The 18,391-nt window shown below is 54.7% G+C and overlaps 2 protein-coding genes across 7 annotated transcripts; both read right to left on the bottom strand.

Moving 5' to 3' along the window:
- Positions 1–1,492: 1,492 nt before the first annotated feature.
- CYB561D1 (cytochrome b561 family member D1) lies at positions 1,493–7,774 on the bottom strand. 5 transcript variants are annotated; one of them, XM_077952034.1, is made up of 4 exons: positions 7,705–7,774; positions 7,237–7,340; positions 6,709–6,746; positions 1,493–6,139 (listed from the first exon to the last, which is right to left on the bottom strand). In XM_077952034.1, exons 3-4 carry the CDS (start codon positions 6,718–6,720, stop codon positions 5,636–5,638), a joined length of 516 nt encoding a protein of 171 aa, XP_077808160.1. In that variant the 5' UTR covers positions 6,721–6,746; positions 7,237–7,340; positions 7,705–7,774; the 3' UTR covers positions 1,493–5,635. The 5 variants fall into 5 exon arrangements, with proteins under 5 accessions (XP_077808160.1, XP_015003249.2, XP_015003256.2 ...); XM_015147763.3 differs by having other exon boundaries at positions 7,572–7,774; XM_015147770.3 differs by lacking the exon at positions 7,237–7,340.
- Positions 7,775–9,150: 1,376 nt separating this feature from the next.
- ATXN7L2 (ataxin 7 like 2) lies at positions 9,151–18,007 on the bottom strand. Of its 2 annotated transcripts, XM_015147731.3 has the most exons (12): positions 17,789–18,007; positions 15,744–15,809; positions 15,255–15,359; positions 14,648–14,858; positions 14,066–14,352; positions 13,416–13,498; positions 12,781–13,034; positions 11,729–11,927; positions 11,463–11,584; positions 10,133–10,928; positions 9,745–9,822; positions 9,151–9,298 (listed from the first exon to the last, which is right to left on the bottom strand). In XM_015147731.3, the coding sequence occupies exons 1-11, from the start codon at positions 17,913–17,915 to the stop codon at positions 9,781–9,783; spliced, it is 2,292 nt and encodes a 763-aa protein (XP_015003217.1). In that variant the 5' UTR covers positions 17,916–18,007; the 3' UTR covers positions 9,151–9,298; positions 9,745–9,780. The 2 variants fall into 2 exon arrangements, with proteins under 2 accessions (XP_015003217.1, XP_015003222.1); XM_015147736.3 differs by lacking the exon at positions 9,745–9,822 and having other exon boundaries at positions 17,789–17,975.
- Between the last annotated feature and the right edge of the window lie 384 nt (positions 18,008–18,391).

Raw genomic sequence — 18,391 nt, forward strand, 5'->3', positions numbered from 1 at the left:
GGATGTGGAGCCCTGCGGTGGGACTTCTGGATGCCCTTCGGCACTGGCATACATTAGGTGAGACTGGCATACATTAGGCAGGAGTCACTGACGCCAAGGCCCGTGTGTGTGTCCATGTGTACACAAATACAGGTTGGCAAGTACTGCAGTGATTGTACTTTGTGCTGCATTTCCCTCACCTCCCACTGCTCCCTCACTTGGTCGTAGTTTGCTTTTGTGGGGCCTGAGCAGAACTGAGCATCCTTAGAAAGCACCATGAGATAACTGGGTATCTGCTTTAAAGATAGGGATGCTAGGGGTCCACTCATGTATATTCAGTGAGACAGAGTTGACTCCTCAGATACCATTGAATAGCCTGAAGTCGTTCCTTAATCTGCTTCCAACAGAGGTCAAAAACTCGTCTGGGAAATCCTAACAACAGCAGGTGGATTATAAACTGAGATTGTTATTCTGTGATGCATCTCGTGACTAGTCAAGTCTCCTGAGAGGGTAGGTAGGGGGAAGGTCCCCTCACTGGAGGTAATTTCTGCCTATATGAAGGGGTTAAGCCCAGCACCGTGCTGGAGATGGGCTACTTCAAACCACCCTCCAGGGCAGTTCTTTTCAGCTTGTCTTCTCTGTGCAGTGCTGGTGAGAACTGCTGAGGCTCTGCACACAATGCCTGGCTAGTGTTTCATTCCTGGATCCCAGGACAGAAAAAACAATTAAGATAAAAAACGAATATTCAAGCCTCTGCACTGCTGTTGTTCCTGCTTCTTTGCATCCACTCCAGGCAGACTGCTGGCTGCTCTCAGACAAATGGAATGGAAAGTATCCTTCCCCAATTTAAAATTTCAACAGAACTGCTTTCAGTGTGTGTGTGTGCGGGTGTGTGAATGCCAATAAAGCACTTGGAGGAGGAGGGGACTGATCCTACTCCAAGAGCCTGAAATGGGGGAAAAGGGAAACCAGGCTGTGGACCCCCAGAAGCCAAGGGTCCCTGCTCTGCATCTCCAATGCCTGAGGCAAGTGTTGCTCATTCTGTGGCTTCGGGAAACAGGGTCTGTGGTGATGCTGTTTGTTCCAGTTGCTCCTCCCTTCCTAGCTTGTCCACCCCACTTTTCCCTCAGAAGGTCAGAATTAGGAGAGATTTAGATAGACTTGGGACCTACAGCTCCCGATGAAGACCAGCTCCAGGAACTTCAGGCTGGACCTAGGGAGCAACTATATTGACTCCGAGATCTGCAGTCTGCCCTGTGATTTGAGAACACCAGGTAGGCAGCACTTACGGCAAACTTCACTAGTCATGGCCTTGGTGGCATTTCTGGCAGGAGTTGGTAAGAGCTGACCTTGCATCTGGAAGGAAGAAATGTGTCCATGTTTTCTTATGATTGCCAGAACAAGTCTCTGAGACTTAGATCCCCTAACTGTCATTATCCGTAACTGTTTATTGCCTAAGAAGCATAAAGCCCAAAGCCTGGCTCAGTGAAAGAGAAGGACAAGAACATAATAATACCACCTGTTTACATGTGTTTAATGCTTTGAATTTTCCAATTCCTATTAACATTCATTGTCTCATCAAATCCTCACAACATCCCTGTGAGGTAGGTCAGGCAATAAGTGGTTTGCCCACAGCCACACTAGTGATAGGGACGGAGTAAACCCATACTGCAGGTTTCCCAGCCCCCAAGCCGATGCACCTTTCATTTCATGTTACACAGTGAACCAGACACAGGAGCATCAGGAGCACTACCAGAAGCCTCCCTGCTCTCTATGCTTGCAGAGGGGACCCAGAAATGCTGCGTTTGAGGCATCAAGACCAGGGGTGCCCCCTGGAGGCCAAGACAGGTAAACAGAAGGAAGGCCAGGAGTACTAGAAGTTAGGCTCAGCAGCCATCCCTGCCACCACCATAGGTCTCAGCCTAGCATATACTGTGTTCCCTACATATCTTGACCTTTGTCAGGTGCAAGTCTTATTAGTTCACTGAGAGGACACAGTGCCCACTCCCAGACGACAGTGCAAGGCGTGGCTAGCAGCAAGATTCCTGACATCCTTCCACAGTGCCTCCCCATTCTGTTACACTCTGCAGCCCAGGAAGAGGGGGAAGGTGAGGGCTGACTGACTCAGCCTGCAAGTGCTTAGAGATCTGAAGCTGAAAGGCTCCAGCACCATTCAGCTAATGATTATTATTAACTCTGAACACGCTTTGGCACAGCAGCCAGCTGGCTCAGGGAGGATGCCTAAATCTCCCACAGTGAGGTTTTAAAAACAAGACCTGGCTAGGCACAGTGGCTCACGCCTGTAATCTCAGCAGTTTGGAAGGCTGATGTGGGCAGATCATGAGGTCAAGAGATCAAGACCATCCTGGCCAACATAGTGAAATCCCGTCTCTACTAAAAATACAAAAAGTAGCTGGTTGTGGTGGTGCACACTTGTAGTCCCAGCTACTCGGGACGCTGAGGCAAGAGAATTGCTTGAACCTGGGAGGCAGAGGTTGCAGTGAGCCAAGATCGTGCCATTGCACTCCAGCCTGGCGGCAGAGTGTGACTCCGTCTTAAAAAAAAAAAAACCAGACCTACAGCAGCCATGCACGGGGGTGGAAGGGTGGGACGATGAGAAAGAAGGGATGGGCCAGTGAGTGCGAAGGGCAGCCTGCCTTGTGAAAGGGTGGGGAGAGAGGAGGCCCAGAATGGCAAGTGGTAACAGCCTACCACTTAAGAGCCAAGAAGGTGAGGCTGGAGGACTTCCCCAGACACAGAGCCCCTCCCATTCCACACCAACCCCAGCCATGATGGGGTTCAGAGGAGGGGTGGTTACAGGAAAGACGCAGGCTTGGGAGGGGTATCTGAACCCAGAAGGGTAATCTCATTTCCATTCAGATTTGGATACAGAAGCCATCTATATTTCTAATGTCCTCAAGGTTGAATCTGAATATAATCAAACTTGGAATATAATCAAATTTGGAATATAATCAAATTTGGAATCAGGACTTAGCTTGATATGAAAATGTGTGCAAATGACATTCAAATGTTTTAAATCTAAGCACGCTGTCCTGGCTTTTTTTTTTTAAAAAAAAAAGGCAAAACAGGCTGACCACTAGCAGCTTTCCTTAGCCAGGGAGCAAGGACAAAAGGGCAACCATGTGCTTCTCCTCCAAGGCGTTTCCTTCCTTGCTGAGGAGCCAAGTGAATACCCCAGACATGAGAATAAGGGAGGTGCGGGGAACAGAGGATGGTGGAGGAGGGAACACACAAGCAGGAGGCCATGCAGCTGGGAGCCACTGAGATCCCAGCTGGAGGAAGAGTGCCCTGGCACTGAGGTCTAATGGCTGTCCAGCTGCTGCCCCAGGATGTGAGGGCAGGTGGTGATGAAGGGAGAAATGGAAAGAAGGGGGAGGGAAGTCCCTCCGCAATCCGGCCTGCCAGGATGAAGGGCTCCTCCTGGTGACCTATTCCCTACACTGCAGTCAGACCAGGCTAAGCAGGAGACCACCTGTGCCCTCCTCTCTGCTCTGTGCCCCTGCCCTACAGGCCTGCTGGTCAGAAAGGCGACAGCTGGGGCCCCTTCCTCCTGCAGAATATAAATGACTCCCCCTTCCTCCCAGGGCTGGGAATAGACATCAGATGGCACAGCCCACGCAAACTGCCGGCTGTCAGCACGCCTGCCCGCCCGCCCACCAACCCCCGCACCACCTGGGAGGAGGCAGCACCTCAGGCAGGCTCAGGCTTTACGGCACTGCCTGCTTGCTCTCAGAGCAAGCTGGTGAACTTTGCCTGGCCCTCCTACCCTGCGGCAGGTAGAGTGAGCCCCTCAGAGCTGGCTGTGATGAGGAAAGAGGAGATGCAGTCCCTGGATCAAAATCAACGCAGGTGAGATTCTCCATGCGGCCCCAGTAACCGTTTCTGCCGAGTTCACACCACACTGAGAGTTTGAGAGGAGGGAGGACAATGAAAGAGACAGGGACAATACCCTTCTGCACAGCAGGGACCTCCTTTAGATGCTTGTCCTGGGAGAGGCAATCTCCCCCAGTAGGGGCATAATGAGGTACATGGAGAGGACACTTCTGCCCTTGCTGTCCCCATTCTTGTACTATTGAATCAAACCAACCTCCTTACTTCTGAGCTACCCGGAGAGGAGGACCTGAATCTTCAAAAGACCCAGGACATCCACAACACTAACATCTAGGAACACCTGCCCCTGCTCCCGGGAACTGGAGCTCCAGCGCCTACACCCCAGGCTTCCCAGAGTTCCCTGTGAGCTATGTCTACCTGCCTCAGCAGCACTTTCCTGGCTCAGCTGTTGTCAGGCCTTGCCATGATCTAGGAAGGTCCCATCTTCTCAACTGAGCCAGACCACAACTAAACAGTCTAGCATCCAGTCCTCACCACCGAGGGCAGTCTGGGGAACTACTTTCAGCTGCAGCAAGGAGGGTGGTGGTCTCTGTAGGGAAGAGAGCCCAGCCCTCATTTGCCAGCTGGCACCAAACTCAGCCCCCTCTTGGACCTAAGAGCTGGCAAGAGATGACAAGTGAGGAAAGCTTAGATAACAAGGGAAGAGGGGGAACCAGAGAAACTTTGTTTTCTTTGGATCAGAAAAGCCCTGCCCCACTTCCTTGGCCCTTATGAAAAGCTTCAAAAAGTGCCCAGAAGCTATGTGCTAAGGCAAGAACCTGAGCCCTAAGAAGGGCAAAGCATGAGATGCCCAGGGCTCCTTTGCTCTAAGAAGTGATTTCAGGGAGGGAGCACACGCAGGCCCTGCAGCCCTCAAGCCCAGATCCTGAGGTGGGCTGAAAGGAGATCTCAGCTGGGCTGGGCAGCCCAGCCAGGAGCCTTCAGCTTGGTTAAGTCAATGCCCTCCTGCTTCTCCAAAAGCTTTAAAGTGACTTTAGTGCATTTACTGTCTTAGAGTCCAGAAGACTCTCACCTGAGTCCCTTCCCTACACAGCGCCTGACCCCCTGTGCCCTGGCACAGGGACCAAATCAGCACAAATTTCTGAAGGGCCTCAAGGGCAGAGCTGTCCCTCCAGGGGAGTAAAGAGAGAGTAAAGAACTACCCCGAGTCTGCTAAGTGGTCCACATGGTCCACGGCTGGGAGGGTGTTCTGAGACATCGACCTGACAGATGCTGAGTATTAGAGAAGGAAGGAACTTAAGAGACTGTTTAGAAACATTTCACAGATGAAGAAACGGAGGTCCTTAGATATGAAACACACCTAAGGTTGTACAACAGAGCCTAACAGGACCATATCCCATAAATAAGACCCATGGGCTCTCTCCACTACATCACACTGCTTTCTTAAAAGTAACCCAAATATCCATGGATGCCATTCATTACTTACGGGAACCCAATTTTTCACCAGGCACACAAGCAAGAAATGACCACCAGGACATCACTATCACCACCCAAAACTCTGTCTCTCATCAAGTAGAAGCTTCAGGATCAGGCTCTCCCTCACCTTCCAGTCATACCCTGTACATTTTCCCATTCTGACCCACTGAATTATTCCTCAACAACAGCAGCTTTGGTTTCTGCAGTCCCTGAACCAGCCAAGAAGTGCAAAAACCTGATCACTTCTGAAATAGATCCCTTATAGATCACCGAATGAACCATGATGTTCAAGGCAAGTGTCCCACCCAGATTAAGAGTTTGCAGGAACTCACATTTCCATTTTCTTCCTCGGCAAGTAAGATCTGGAGATCTGGTGCATGATCACCAGGGCTGGATAGATGGGCAGTGCCAGGCACAGGTACCAGGCTGCACCTTTGATCTGGGCCTGGAACCATACTGAGTACATGCCCAGAAGCACCGTCACTGTAGCCATCAGGTAGACCACCAGTCCACATGTCAGATGGTAGAGCTTGAGGCGAGCCACCCTCGAGACCCTGGCTGCCCGGGGACAAAGGAGGCAGAGCCCACACAGTGCCTGGACACCAGTGGCCAGCAGTGTCAGGGCTCCCACCCAGCTGTGCCAGGACACCAGATGAGGCAGCTCACTGCGGGTCCTGCTGGAGATGATGAAGCCCAGGCCCAGAGCTGCACAGAGGATGGCTAGGGTCTGCCCTGCCCAGTGGAGCTGGATCCGTGCTTTTCGGGAGCAGAAGAAGAACGGGGAGTGTTCAGGTGAGAAGAGTAGGATGGCTTCAGCCATGCAGAGGCAGAACTGTGAACATAGGAGAAAGCCAGTAAGCCTCATGTCTGGCTTGGAGGCCTGAGAAAAAGGAGGTGCTCTCATACATCCTAACAAAGAGGACAAAGGGTAAGGGTTAAATAAGTTCCACCAGGACCACCAGTCTCACAGCTCAACATTTCTGGGAACAACTGGGAATCAGCACTCGAGTGCACATCTCCTCATTCAGGTTGACACCTCCCCATCCCAACCTCTACAATGACTCCCATTTCTTGACCAGTGGAACAGCAAATGTTAAACTTCTCCCTGAACTTTGGGGACAAGTCGGGAAATGACTGGGTAACACCTCTCCCCGCTTCTCCTTTCAGGCCCCAGTGGAGAAAGAAAGATCTTCCATGCCCTCCCACCCTTTTCAACCACCTGACATCTGCCTATGGCCCAGCCCTCCAGGTTTCCCAATCCCATAGGCTGCAGGGAAAAATGAACCCTAGATGTTTCCTCCACCTGCCTTAACCTTAGAAAGGCTGAGCTTTCTGAAAGCTGGGTGCTTTCAGAATGAGGTGAGGCATACCCAAACAAATCAGATAGAAGCCCAAACTCACCGCCAAGGACATGAATACAGGGTGCCAGGAGAAAAGACCTAAGAATCAAAGAGAACAGGCTGAGGGCTTGGTACCATTGTTCCTGCCCCTGTAGCTAGGTGGAACCCAAAGAATCTAGCCACATGAGAAAAGTACCATCCCCAATCCTAATCGGGAACAGGAACTAAGGACAAAGTGGAGCAGCCAAGGGGCCCAGAGTGAGCAACCAAGAGGGCCTCCCTATCCACACACAACAGTTTGGCCTGGGTTCCCCTTTCAGCACCTCTTAGCTGGCAGCCCAGTCCTCTGCCTTTTTTGTTTGTTTTTTGTTTTTTTGAGACGGAGTCTCACTCTGTCGCACAGGCTGGAGTGCAGTGGCGCAATCTCGGCTCACTGCAGCCTCCACTTCTCGGGTTCAAGCGATTCTCCTCCCTCAGCCTCCCAAGTAGCTGGAACTACAGGCGCGCGCCATCATGCCTGGCTAATTTTTGTGTTCTTAGTAGAGACGGGGTTTCACCATGTTGGCCAGGCTGGTCTCGAACTCCTGACCTCAAGTGATCCACCCGCGTCGGCCTCCCAAAGTGCTGGGATTTCAGGCGTGACCCACTGCGCCCGGCCTCCTTCACTTCTATTCTCCATCAGGGGACCTGTTTCTGAGGAAGTAGTTCGGTCTGTTCAATCGTCTGCCCTTCCCCCTCAGCACCCCAAACCCCATTCTTCCAGGATCCCTGGGACCTCGCCCCACCAGGCCCTCAAAATCCCTCCACTGTTTCTGTCTCCCCTTTATAGCTGGGGTCCCTCCTCCAAGTCTCCCGGCGTTCCCAAGCGCTGCCCCTCCAGCATCTCCGCTCCGCCCCCTCCGCAGCCCCGCCCCGCACACTCACTGGTTCCTGGACGGGACAGCGCTGTCAGAAAGATGGTGAAGCCCAAAGCTACCAGGTGCGCCAAGATCCCACTGCCTCTCCGCAGCCAGCGGGTCAGTCTCGGCTCCCCAGCTGAAGCGGGAACCAGACCTACCTCCAAGGGCTGCATGGCCGTGGCCGGCGGGCTCGCACACTCCAGCTGCCCGAACACGTCTTCCGGGTTTGCGATCGCGGAGGCGGCGGCGGCTGCAGGAGAGGCTCCTCCCCCGGGACGCCGCCGGCAGTGCGACGGAGTGGCCCACAGCGCCCTCTGGGGGCTGGGGGGGAAGCGCGAGTGCCCCGGAGAGGCCCGCTCCCGTGGGAGCCCGGAGGCAGAAGGGGACCGAACAGTTCCCGGCCCACCTTCATTTGTTTCTGTGTGTCTGTCTACAAGGGCCTAAATCCCAAGCAGCCTCTGGAAATACATTTGTGGCAAATGATTTCAGTGAAACCCCAAATCACACACTTGGTACGCTGAACCAAGAGCGTGAAACCAGTGTTTGGAGCCGATTTCTAGTAGTACTGGATTTCCCTGGCTGTGCACTGTCTCCTGTCACCTCCTTCTGTGTTGTTCAGGGAACAAGCTTCCTCCCTGCCTAAAGGCAAGGAGACTAGGAAAGGACATGGCCAAAATATAGTGCCTTGAACCTGGTGGACCAAAGGAGAGAGATGCAAGTCTCATCTCGCATCTGCACGGGAGTGGTTCCCAGCGAGATAAATGGAATAACTAGGGCACTCCCAGCCCTGCCGCCTCCTCACAAGCTGCTCAGCCCTGAGGAGCCAGGTGATCCTGAAGGACCAAGGCCTCCCACACTCCGGTGGCCTCCCACACCACCAGTTCTGCAAGTGATGATGCCTTTTCCCTTCCTGCCTCCAAAAAAGGTGTGGTTCAACCCAAGGAGGCCTCCCTGGGAAAGGTTCTACCCCTTCCTTAAAGGCAAACCCACAGGCCGGGAAGGAAGGCTGTCCAATAGAAAACAGGAACATCCCAACAGCAATGACCAACCCAGCTCAAGCTCCCTAAGTGGCTGAGAAAATGAGGCTGCTGGTAAGAGGTGGGAAAAGCAGGAACAGCTGAAGAAAAACAGGCAATAATTCAGGGAGGGATGGACGCCTAGGGTTGCTGAAGGACCAGAAAAGGGTCACAAGCCAATTCCCAGATCCTCAGGGCAAGGATCCTAGAGAAGAGCCAGAAGTGCAGCTTCCCCTCTCAAGTTTTTCTTCCCAATGGGACCATAGTCGTCTCTGGGGTCAAGACTCAGGAAGCCTTGCTCATTCAGAGCCACACGCCTCATCATCCTGTCTGGAGAGACTCCCCCAGTGACACAAACTCCACACATTTTTCACACTATTGAAAGTGAGAAGATGACAGTAATAATAATAATGAGCATAAGAGACTTTTGCAGGCAAGCTATGGGAGCTGGAGTCTTGCTGCCTATCATCTCAGCCTCCCAGGGTAGGGCTGGGGACAGTAAGGACACTCATTTTGTTATTTTTTTCCTTCCTTTTCTATGTTTCTGTTTTTATATTTTCATAGCAGCAACAGAACAGGGAGACAGTCTTGAGGTATTTTAAAGAGCTTTTTTTCTTAAAAAAAATAATATAAAGTTATAAAAAGCGGCAGCAGCCTGGGGCCCGGATCTGGAGGGGAGGAGGTGCTGGCGGCTCCGTTGCAGTGGGCAGGCACTTTCTCGTTAATGGGTTTTTGACTGCAGGAAGACAAGAGGCGAGAGAAAGGGTCAGGGTGGGGGCCTACCAGCTGTCCTACCCAGTGAACTGTGTGGACTACAAGGGCTAAAGCTTGGTTTCCTTCTGCTGGCCCGGTGAGTAAAACTGAGCAAGTAGTGGGCAGCCTGGGTAGTGAAGCTGGAGAATACACAGGGTTTATGATTAGGCCCACATCTAACCCAGGAGAGCACCCCCGTCCCACCTCCTGGCAGAGATCATATGGAGAGCACATGGCACACTATGCCAGGGCTCCCACCAGAAGAGGCAAATAAAACTGGCTGCAGGCTTTACTGGAAACCCTGGAGAACTTGCCTGTCACCTGCACACCTGGAGGTGGGCACATGTGCATAAGTGGACATGGGGTTGTGTGCCTGCCCTCTGAGGCCCTGATGCCCAGAGGAAAATCCAGTGAGGCCAGCCCACCCACCTTGCTGCTCGGCATGTTAGGCTGTGACCCAGGGACTCAAACTCCCTTTCCTTCAGGGAACAGAGGTAGCTCCAGTACCTGGAATGAGGGTCACAGCCAATTCAGAAAGAAGTAGCCCTTCGATTACAGCAAAAGCAGGGATGGAGGGGTGCCGCATCTCCTCAGCCCAAGGGAAAGGGTTAGGGATAGGGGAAGGTTCACCAGGCAAAAGCTGGAGTCACTTCGCTAAGAACTGACCTACCTCTTCCTAAAGAAAACAGTCCAGGAACTCTCTCTCAACTTCCCCTTCCTCCCTTTCCCTGCACAAACACCAATGTAGCATATTCTCTGTATCAGGTACCCGCCATGTGCCCCACCCTCATCAATCTTCAGGGAGCCTGGCTGGTACCTTCAGTGTAGAGCACTTCTCCTCAAAGGCCAGGGCCGGGCCTGGCTTCTTGCGGCGCACAGAGCAGGCCACATCAGCAGGGGCACCAGCCTGACAGTGCTTGGCCTTCACTGGCCGGCAGTAAGTGGCCAGGTTTTTCCGCTTCTTGGCCACCTCCTCCTCAGAGAGGCAGTTGGTTGGCAGGGCCTTGGCTGGGTGTCCAGCTGCTCCCCGGTTCTCCAGCTGAGAAGCCTTGACTGGTGTAGGGAGCTGATGAGGGGAACCACGACAGTCCAGGGGCCCTGCCCGCTTCACTCTTGGCCCCATTGTCCCGTTAAGCCCCATGCTCAGGGCTGTTTTAGTTTTGGCCGAGAGGCCCCGACAGCCAGAGGGTTTGCCTTTTCCAGTGGGCTCCAGGATGCAGGTCCGTTTAAGAGTGGTGGGGCCAGGGGATAACTTCCGCTTTCGAGAAGGGGCCTCCACCTCCACCCCATCCTTGCCTTTGGATGACTTGCTGGCCTTGGAAGGCGGCAGCTTGCTGAAGGACGGGGATGGCGTGTTGGCAGGCAGTGGTGAGGTGATAGCCTGGCTCCCGCCCATGCACTCTGCCTGGCTACAGGCAGCTGCCACACTGGGGGAGCCTGCAGGGTAGCTGGGGACAAGGCTGTCCTTGGTGGGGGGCGTGGAGGCTGGGCAGGCAGGTCTCGGGGGTGGACCTGGAAGGCGGGGGCAGGTGCCTGTAGAGGATGGGCTCAGGGGAGCAGATAACGGGGAGTTGACAAGGTGAGCTGGAGGTTCAGCTGCTGGTGGGATCTTCCTGCAGCAAAAAGAAGGCCCCACTGTGACTGCCAAGCAAACAAGAGAGCTTCTCCCAACACAAGACACGCTCCAGTCTCTCTGCCCCACCTAGAAATGGCCAGCAGAGCCCCAGAGTTGCTGCCATCTGCTGGAAGATGCTGGAACTGAGGGTTAGGAAGAAGACACGGGTGTGCCTGTGGAGAGGAATTAACTAGTACATACGAACTAGGAGGTAGCCCACTAGGAACTTCATTTTAAATCTTGGTTTGGGCATCCCCTATCCCTAGTTACCCAAAAGGTACTGGAAGTGATGGATGAGAGTCTAGATTCAACACCAGACCACCCACCATTCCATGCCCTGCCTTAGCCAAGCTCTAGGCTGCCAAGTTTTCCCACCTCCTTTTCATGCCACTGCCTATCTAGGGTTCTGCTGGCAAACAGCCAAGGCACACCTATGGGTATACAGGAAAGATCAGGGCTTCTGAAGTCCAGGTATGTCTGGAGCCTGGGAATTTCCATTCTAGAACTTCCATTCTGGGCCCAAGAGACTTACTTCCACATGTGTGAGCTGAGGTGCCGTTCCAGCATGGAGCTGAGTGCTGAGCAGAACCGGTCCAGCCGGCGGCTAAACACATAGCATCCTGGGCTCACCAGCCGGCTCCCAAAGGTGCAGAACTAAAGGCAGAAGGACAGTGCATAGTTGGCAGGGTCTGGGGTGCACGGAGGGCATCTGCACACAGGATCTGGCCTCTTTTCCCCGTATTGTGGGCCAGGAGTGCTGGGCCACCCCCTCCCTAGGACCCTGTCCCAGGTCCTTACCGCTTGTGGCCGTGGGGGCCGGGTTGCATAATGGCAGTCAGGGGGTAGGTGGAGGTCGTCAGATGTCCCCTCCTCCTCACTTTCCTCGCTGGATGCCTGGGCCCCACCCCGGGGCATGGGGAAGGGGAACAGGCCTGGGTCCCCATCACCACCACAGGGGCCTTCATCATCCAATTCACTCTCGGAGGAGGCCCGGGACCTGTAAGGGCCAAAAGAGATGTGAGGGGAATGTGACTATTGTGGGGTCAGAGTAGGGGCATCCTTGAACCCACCAAGCTCAAAGAGCAGGGCACTGGTGCAGACACCCTGCAGGGCAATCAAAAGAGGACAGAAGGAAGGGAAGGACAGGAGGGAACAACAGATCTCACAGAGTAAAAGACAGAGAGACCGCTCCCAAGGGATTCTCTCCTCAGCCCCTTCACCTCCCAGGCCCTTCCTCCTCAGGGGATAATCTGCTGTAGATCCGCCTCCTCCAGAAAATCTTCGCAATTAAATGGTACCCAGCTCTGGTCAGCCCAGTCAACTCGCTCAACCCCCTTCTTCCATTACATATTCCTGTGAGCCTGTCTGTGAGCTGAGCCTGTCTGTGAGCTGAGCCTGTGTTTCGTGTCTGCCCCTTGTGTGACGGGCAGAGATGCATGTATGTGTCCTTTAGCAAGTCAGGCTCTCCCTGGGGTCCGGCGTAGCCTCTGCACACGAAGGGGCAAGTGAGTGAATACACACAGGGCTGCCTTGCCCGGGACTGTGACCCTTTCGGCCTTTCTGCTCCCCAGTGACAAGTTTCGGCCTGTTGGAGGCAGCTCGGAAAATGTTCATATCCCAAGTGTTGGATCTGGCACACTGCCGAGGGGCTGGGGTGCTGTGGTATGCTTGGTTGGGAACAGGGGAGTCTCCTGCTTCCACACCACTGTCAGGAGCCCCAGGAATCCCCCCACACCCAGGGCTGAGTGAGTGCACCTTCCAGTACACTCCCTGAGCCTGTTTCCAGGGGCCCCTGATGGCTTAGGGGCCAAATACCCCCAGGTGAGGTAGGGGTTGGATTCTAGACGTACCTGGGCAGTGCACAGTATGGGTAAGTCTGCTTGGCACGAACAGAGAAGGTGCTGCTGGGAGCAGCCACCGCTGCCACAACCTGGACTGAAGAGGGGAGCTCCTGGGAGGGGCGCTCGAGAACTTGCTCCTTGCGCCCTGGGCTCTTCTCCTTGGGAGACTCTCCTTTGCGGGAGCTGGCCTTCAGCTCTGCCACCAGCACGTCAAAGTCCTTGGCCCGGCCCTGGACTTCCCGGCGCTGGTGTACTGAGTGGATCTGGAATACAGCAGGGTGGAGAGCTGGGGAGTAGGTATGAACTGAGCAGGGGTGAGGGCCGGCAGGGTGCTTTGGCCTGGGCAAGCTTGGGGGTGGGGAGAGATGTGGGCATATTTGCAGCTGTGTTCATGTGTCTTTGTTTCACTCCCCCATGAGGCCAAAACCCTCCTTTGGGATGGAGGAATCTGGAAATTCCCTCCTTCCCACTGTTCCCACCTTCTGCCCAAGAGGGGCATCCCCATCTCCCCTTCCCTTGGGTGGGCCTAACCGCCTTCCCTTAAGCTGGATCTTCAGTAACATCGACATTCCTCTCCTCGCCCAGGGAAGGAGTGGGCAAGCCCTGTGCTGTCCTCCCTCATTGTGCAGTGGGAAGGGGGTTACCTTGCAGGTCAGCAGGCGGGTACAGATCTTTTTGGTCTCTGGATTTATTACCCCACACTGCCTGTTGAGGTCGCACTCCTTCCCTGTGGGGAAAGCAGTTCCAATGAACCTCAAGACCATTTCCAGGAGTTCACAGGAGGATCTGGCTGCTTCCTGTCAAGGGGCTGAGAAGAACTGGTACTAAGGCAGAAGAGCCTATAGCCCTCAGCCTGGGGCTCTACCTTCCAGAGAAACTCTGGGCATCGACATCTCTTTGCTGGGTGTGAGAACCATCCCTATCCCAATCTCAGATGCATCTTTTGGGACTTCAAGCCCAAAGCAGGGCAACATATATCAAGAAACAAAAGCAGCCATGGGCATCTGGGATGCCAGAGAAGCCAGCTGTGAGATGTGCCCTGGATCTAGGTGAGAAAAGAGAGAAAGAACTTCACCTCCTGGGCATGGGCTCCCTCAGCCTTGATCAGGAGACACAGGATGGAGAGAAGCTTCCCGGGAAACAAGCAGGTCAAGAGGTGACAGGGCTCCTGTACCCTACAACCTGTGATGGCCAGGCCCATAAACCTGACCTCCTCCTCATCTGGCCCAAGGACAAAGCAGCCCAAAGGAGTCCCCACTCTACATTCCGGACCCCCAAGACCACAACTACTCACGAGCCATCTTCCGGTGGGTTTTAGGGGGCAGCCTGGTCCCACTGGGCTCCTTTTCAGGAGGGGTGCCTTCAGCCCAGTGACTGGACCCCTCACTGGGGATGATCTCCATGTTCTCTCTGCCAGGAGGTTCTTTAGAAGGCGGAGCCATGGGAGGTTTTCCAGGGGAGTCCTTGGTGAGACCCCCTGGCTGGCTGAGAAAAGCAGAGGGTGGGGCCACCCTGATTCCATGTCCATCGGGCTTCGGGAGACTGGACATCTTCTCCAGATTCACCACAGGCACGAAAAGGCTACATATAGAGAGAGGGGGTTGGCTGGGGGAGGGAAGGGGAGGCCTGGGGCCTGGACTCTAGCCCAGAGCCATCTCTTTCCCAGCCCTGGAATTTGGGTGGGCTCCAGCAGGGGTGTGAAACACGGGAAGAGGAGACCCCATCTTCCCTGGAATATATGGAAGGAAGCCGCAGACAGGGTGGCTGCCTCCTGCGGTGAGGAGTATGCCTCGACCCAGGGCTGCCTGTACTGATGTCAACCCATCCATGGGTCAGGGTCAGGGCCAGTCTTAGAAAGTCTCCAGCCTCTCCTTACCAGAGGTTGTCCTTCTGGGTCTTCTCAGGAGGCTGGTGGCCACGGCTCCGGGACCCCTGGCCCTTCTCCCTGGAGGAGGTTTTCGTGGAACCTGGTGCCCTACAAGCTGGGCCCTGCCCATTCACTACATGGCATTTCTGAGAGCTGGCAGGGGCTGGAGGTGGGGGTGGGGCCCGGGCATAAAGCTTGCTGAGGGGCCCGTGTCTTCTTTCTGTCACCAGGAGGTGGAAAGAATAATCGAAGTGAGTGGTATCACCACTTCCTTCCCCAACCTAACCCTGTCCATAGACTCACATGAGAGAATCTGAGTTTCCATAAATTAGATTGTAAACATGCCTCCTTCCCATTTGAATCTGAGCCTTTAAGACTCAAAATTCAAGATCTAGCTTCCTGAACTCCTTAACTCCTCCCTTAACTCCACTGGATGCTAGAATTTTGTTCAAACAATAATCCGACTCCCCACAATGCTCTGAAGCCACCCCCAGGACCTTCCTATCCTCAACACCACCCTCCATTACCCCACGAGACCTCCTGACTGACCCCGTCCTCAGAGTTCCATGCTCCACCTTCCCCTGTCCCTTTATCTCCTCCCTAGGGCTCCCCTCACCGCAGTGCTTCTGGAAAGCTTGAGGCTTCACCACTTGGCTGCAGTGGTTACACACAACCAAATAGAAGTCATCATGGGCAGGGCAGTGCCCGAAGATGGACATGTCTGCAATGACAGAAGCCCATGTCACTGGGGCTGAGGATCCCAGGGTTTCCCTGGAAGATCGGAGAACACTCCCATCCCACCACTCAGAGGGCACTTCACCTCCCCGCTGACATAACAAGCTGCATGCTGAATGCTCCCAGCTTCTAGAGTTCAATCTAAGCAGTCCCAAAGGGTATGCGCTTTCAGGTGAGTGGGCAATCACCTATGATTACGATCTCCAACAGCAGGTCACAGGAGCCAGAGCAACCGGCCGACTCAGACCTATCAAAATGAGGGTCCCCAGACAGCTGCTTCAAGCAGCCACCTCCTTCTGTAGTGTGGTGGAAAAGTGGAGCGTGGTCCTGTCTGCCCTGGGTCCCAGCCCTAATGTGTGTCGACTCCCACCTTCTTTAATGAGGGTCATGGCATCCAACTTCTTCATGTTTTTGCTACTCTCCTCCAGCTCAGCCCCTAGAGGAGAAACACAGCTCAGAAGGTTCAGGGCCAGTTTTAGGGAGTCTCCAGCCTCCCCTTACCAGAGACTGTTCTTCCCAGAAGACAGCCCAGAGGTTGTCCCCTTTCCAGAAGCCCCAAGCAGGGCCTGCAGCTCAACAGTATGAAGCCCACACTCCATGACAAGCTCCTGGTGTGAGGACCACTTGGGGAACCTTTCAGTGGGTCATTCTCAGATGCCCATCTTCCTTCACCTGCTGCATCTGGACTAAGACGGTCCCACTAAGAAGAATCCATCCGCCTTTCTTATAGGACCCTTCACCTCAAGGTGCAGTTCAGGGCTCCACTGCTAACTAGTTGGGTGACTGTGGGTAAATATCATCTCTTTTCTGGGCCTGCTTCCCCATTTAAAGGGGAAACAGTCCTTAACGAAGTTTTCTATCCCTGAGTCTCTTCTTGAGATTTCTCAGATGGGTCCTTTCTGCTACTATGTGGCATCCCAAATAGATACTCTCCCAGGTCCCCACCCCCATGAATTCAATTTTGCTCCACCTGGGTTACCATAGCATTGTCAAAGTTACACCCAGCTTCTCAGGTCCTGCACTGATAGGATGGTCACAGAGCAGAAAAACTGCTGTCTTTGGTCCTTGAGCATCTTCAAAGTCTCCTTGGTCAGCTATGCAAGTCCCTCCCCTTCTTAGAGGGGCTTTGGGCAGGGGTTGCCCTTGTACCTCAGTTTCTGGGTTAATGACAAAAACATCTTAGCTGTGCAAAGCAGCTTTTTCCCCATCCCCCTACCTCTCTCCTCCCCCCTCCCTCCTCTACGCCCCCTCCCTGTCCCTTGGAAAAAAAAAATCAATTCTGAGTCACCAAACCCGTCTGACTCCATTTCCGGTTCTCAATGCACCCAGACCCTGACAATGGCCCCATCCTTGCCCACCCAGCATGGGGCAGTCCCAGGGTGGCCTGGGCTCCCGCTTAGGTCTGATCTCTGATGCTCATTAACAGATATGCTCCTTTCTAGGATGAGAAGATTGTTGACAATCTTATATAATATCCAGATTATGAGGGGTGGTGGGTTAGGCACGCAAGAGACAAGGGGCAGCTCCCACTCTTAAGTCCGTGAAATGCAAGTGCGGGGAATGATGGACAGAACAAAACTGGGAGTCGGATGTCTCAGAGGAGAACAAGTGTCATTAGAGACCCCTCCATGCAGTCTCCTCCTCCACCTCTTCTCACTTGCAAACTTCTTCAGGGGCGTGATGCCTGCTGTCACCCCGAAAGGCCACGAGGCCAGGTGCTCCCTGGGGCCCAGAAGACAAAGATCAGAAGAAGGGGCTGTAGGCCCGCTCACTAAGACACTCAGGGGCCTAGAGAAGGTGAGAGTCAGAGGAGAGAGCCAAGAGGCAGGGCAAGAGGCCTGGGAAAGGACAGTGGGTTAGAGGCATGGATGGATGGACCGAAGGATGGAGGGAGGGAGGGAGGATAGATGGATGGACGGACGAACTAACGCGGAGGGGGCGGGGGTCTAAAAGCACTGCAGCTGCAGGCAAATGCCGAAAAGGAGCAGGAGGTGTGGGGCAAAAGGCGAAGGAACAAGGAGGGTGAGGAAGGGGGCACAGAAGTGGGGTGCGTGGGAAACACGTGGAGAAGACTGTTGCGGACAGGGAAAGCCGGAGGCAGGTGCAGGAGGGGCGCGAGCTGGGGGGCAGCAGGCAAGGAGAAAGATAAAGGCAAGCCTATGTGGGGGGCAGGTATTGGGGACTGGCAGAGGCAGAGATGGGCAGGGTGGGCTGTAAGCGGTGAGCCGGCGCTAGGACCCGGAGGCGCGAAGGTGACGGAGCAGGCGGGCACTAGGACCCGGCGGGTCCTTTGTTTGGGGGGCCGGGGAGCCGGACGGCGGCTCCAGTCGGCGGCTCCCCTCAGCTGGCGGGGGCCCGGAAGGGGGGAGGGGAGATAGTGATGGGGTCCCCGGACTTTAGGATGGCTTCACTCACCGTCAGTCGCGGGCAGGTCGGCCCGCTCCACCCACGAGCTCCAGCTCTGTCCCGCGAAGTCATCGAGACTCGGCACCCGCCGCTCCAGAGCGGCCATTGCTGCCGCCGCGCGTTCACGCACCGCCATCACCGCCGCGGACGCGCGCCCGCCCTGGCGCCGCCGCCGCGCGGCCCCCTCCCCCTCGCCCCGTCGCGGGCACGCCTCCCCTCTCCCCCCCACCTGCCTTTCCAGCTCAGTCTTTGCGCAAGCGCAGCACAGGTTGCCTGTTCCCGGCCCCTCTCCCTCCCGCACAGCTTTCTGGGAAGTGTAGTCTTGGAGCGGATGCTATTGCCTACCGAGCTTGCAGCAAGAGTCCCTCCGAAATGCACAATTACAGGGGGAAAAAAGAAGACCAAAGCTCCAGGATCTCCTCTTCTAATCCTTATGCACACATTATTTGTGCTACCAGTCCACTCTCCCAAGCTCACTGCACCTCTCCCCAGCCCCAAACCTCTCTCAGCCCAGACACCCCTCTAAGCCATGCGTCCGCCAGCTGGCTGGCGCCCCTTCCCGGGCTGGCGGCCACGAAGCGACTCCGCTCCCCTGTAGATCGAATAGGGTAG

The sequence above is a fragment of the Macaca mulatta genome, chromosome 1 (assembly GCF_049350105.2).
Source record: "Macaca mulatta isolate MMU2019108-1 chromosome 1, T2T-MMU8v2.0, whole genome shotgun sequence".
Taxonomy (NCBI): Eukaryota; Metazoa; Chordata; class Mammalia; order Primates; family Cercopithecidae; genus Macaca; species Macaca mulatta.